Genomic DNA, 3,130 nt, shown 5'->3' with positions numbered 1-3,130 from the left:
ATGCTACTGCATAGCTGTCATTGGGCATGAGTTTGGACAAATGCAAACTATGCTTATGGTAGTACTAGAATTAGTTAATTAACCAGGTAGCTAGCTAACAGTAAAACTATAATTTTAACATTCTCTCTGCTGTATTATGTGAAATAATATGAAATAGAAGTGACTTCAGATGTTTTAATCTCCTCTTTCTAGAACTAAATGTTCAGACATTAATCAATGTGCTAGTAGAAACTAGAGGAAAAAATTAAGGAGCAACAACAGCTGAACTGAAAACAGATGAACAGATTCAAGAATCTCCATCTCTGGGCTTTCAGGAAAGAAACGGCACTTAATTCTGTGTTTGATTTTGGAAGGGGAAAGGGAGGTAGGGTTTCATTTTTTAGCATGTGAAATATAGCTGGAACACAAACTTGCACAAACAAAACATACTATTTTGTTGAGGCTTTTTTAATGTATTTGTTATGTCTTGGTATATTACAGAAAAAGCTTTTGTTATTTTTTGAAAATATGTTAATGTTATTCTGTCAGCAAAAAGCTAATAACCCTTTTAACACCCTTCCCAACTCAGAAAAAAAGAAAGGTTTACTTTTATGTTATCTACTTAGGAAGAAGATTTACTGAAAATACAGGTCCATTGCATGAAAATACAGGTTTACCTTTTTTTCACACAAATGTAAGGCCAGTTCAGTTAATTTAAGGCTTTATAATTATCATATTTTTAGAAATTGATACATTACATTTCTGTAAGAAAGGAGAATGTCACAGCAAAGGTATTATCTGTTTTTATGTGATGCTATATGAGGAAAAAGTAATCTATTCTAGGGGATTGGTATGTAATGGGGCATATTACTTGCTTTCATTTTTGCAGGGTAAAAAGAGACATCACATACGCAGACTTTTTTTTAATCATGTTATTCAGAATGAAGTGGTTACAGATCAACTGAAAACTCATTTGATGGATTGATCCATACTAAAATAAAAATTCTTGATTCTTTCTACGGGCAAAGGCATACTAAGAAATAGTAGAACCTATAAAGCAATCAGGTATAATAACAGAAAAATAAATAATCAAAAGACACACTAACTGAGAAATACTTACCGGTTACTGTTTATCAGTGGTTCATACTTGCATCTTCTTTTCCCCACACTTCTGAGCCTTATGTTCATGAATGCCTTGCTTTACATGTCTGCTTTATGTAATCAAATCCAGCTTATAGGGGGTTAAAGAAAAGGAGCAAAGTGAGATAGTTTACGGCCTGCATACAATGAGTTGGGGATGGGCGAGGACTTAGGAATATATGAGTATTGCTACAGTTTAAGAAAAAGTCTTTTTTGGCTAAAAGCTCTTGCCTGTAACCACAGACTGAAGAGTAGAAGTTACAGTAAGTAATAGTGCTGTTTGAGTATTTTTAAGTGCTTTGGATAGTGGTGGTCTGATATTTTCTTAGAGCAATCAAAGATAACTTGTTAACTGATCTTTGCTTCCTCCACGTTGCTTCTTCAAAGTCACTGCAGGAGATGATGTGCAACTGGAATCAGTCATTACATTTTTTGGTTCAGTTTTGCCACTGAGTCCCTCTCCATCTGTACATGGTGAGATGGAGGGTAAGGTGTTGAGAATGTTTGACACTTAATTCAAGGCCACTTCCACAAAAAGGAAGACTTTGCCTACTAAGCAGAGTGGTTATGTCCAGAGTAGCTACATATAGTTTATTTTTGTAGGGAGCTCACACAGGTGTGAAGAAGTTCTATTTGAAGATATTCCAAGGCTACCCTGAAAGAAGGAGGCAGCTAGAAAATAAAAAGGCAAGGAAAAAAGGTCATTGCTGTTAGGTGGGAGGGACCCCTGAACAGCAGAAAACTAAAACACAGAAATAAAATCACCCCGTCCTTGAAAAAAAGCTGTACAAAAGTGAAGTAGACTACAAAAGTGGATATAATATTTTTACTTAATTTTAAATTCTGTATTAAAAATTAATACATTAAAGCTTATAAAAGTAAGGCACATGCAAAACATGTTGTGCAACTTCTGACTTTCAACTCTTTTATAAACTAACAAGCATTATTTTCATTTGGCATTTCTAAAGAGTCATTTTTCCCCGTGCAGGATATGTGGAAAAAGGTTAAGTTTGACATTGCACCACTTAAATCTAGATTCTGTGCTTTCTGTACAGAAAATGTAAGCAGAGATGGTCATATTGTACTATCATACAAAATAAAAACCAACTCAAGTACACATTCTGAAGGTGATGAGCAACATACAAAATTTAAGAATGTGAAGTTATATCCATTATAATACATCAATAATCTTTTTCAGTACAGGATCATTTGGCAATTCCAGTCTGTGCAGTGCCAGTGTGCATTTCCTAGTTATCAGTGTCATACGATGCTGAAGACCATGGAAAGATATTGCTCATAGGACACCTGAATCCAGCCATCTTGATCAGTATCATAACGTCGGAACACATCAGTCAACCTCTGAAAAAGAAAAAAAAAAACCCATACATTTTGGTACCTTGGGAAAATTCAGAGTGCCATGTATTCCCCTTGCTATTGAGGTTTCTGTAGCTTTATGAAAACCTTGTTTACCCCCTCTGTAGACACTTTACAATCTTGTGCATACAGAGATAACTCTTTGCCATGTCTCATGCTTGAGCTTTGTACCAGATCTGATTTTAAAACCAGTTTATACAATATTAGGCACTTCTTGAGAGACCAGACAGCATTTTATAACTGGCTTTAAAGGCAGAGGGACAATGCACAATTCTCATTAGACAGTTGAGAGTCAGCTGTAAACAGAATCCAACAAGTACTGTGTCTATTTCTCATCTTCTAGCCAAATACGCTTTATGTAGTGGTAGTATCTGAGCTGTCTCTGTAAAACTTCAGAGATGCCAGGCACTACAGATAATGGACCAAGATAACTACCAGTGTGGTTTCACTAACACCAGCTGAATGAGTCTCCATTTCAGAGCCCTCTTTACCAGCATTTAAGTTTACAACAAAGTTTGAACATGAGCTGCCAGTGTGTGCTCACAGCTCAGAAGGCCAACCAGATCCTGGGCCGCATCAAGAGGAGCGTGGCCAGCAGGTCGGGGGAGGTGATTCTCCCCCTCTACTCTGCTCTTCT

At 36.4% G+C, this 3,130-nt stretch overlaps 1 protein-coding gene across 1 annotated transcript in view; it reads right to left on the bottom strand.

Moving 5' to 3' along the window:
• Nucleotides 1-1,942: 1,942 nt before the first annotated feature.
• Nucleotides 1,943-3,130, bottom strand: part of PDCD6 (programmed cell death 6) — an 8,073-nt gene continuing 6,885 nt past the window's right edge. Inside the window, exon 4 of the mRNA XM_010079844.1 lies at nucleotides 1,943-2,478. Within this exon, the coding sequence (XP_010078146.1) occupies nucleotides 2,380-2,478 (99 nt within the window). The 3' untranslated portion in view covers nucleotides 1,943-2,379. The remainder of the gene's footprint in view (nucleotides 2,479-3,130) is intronic.

The sequence above is a fragment of the Pterocles gutturalis genome, unplaced genomic scaffold (assembly GCF_000699245.1).
Source record: "Pterocles gutturalis isolate BGI_N339 unplaced genomic scaffold, ASM69924v1 scaffold29009, whole genome shotgun sequence".
NCBI classification, from domain to species: Eukaryota; Metazoa; Chordata; class Aves; order Pterocliformes; family Pteroclidae; genus Pterocles; species Pterocles gutturalis.
This window is presented reverse-complemented; position numbering and strand designations above follow the sequence as displayed.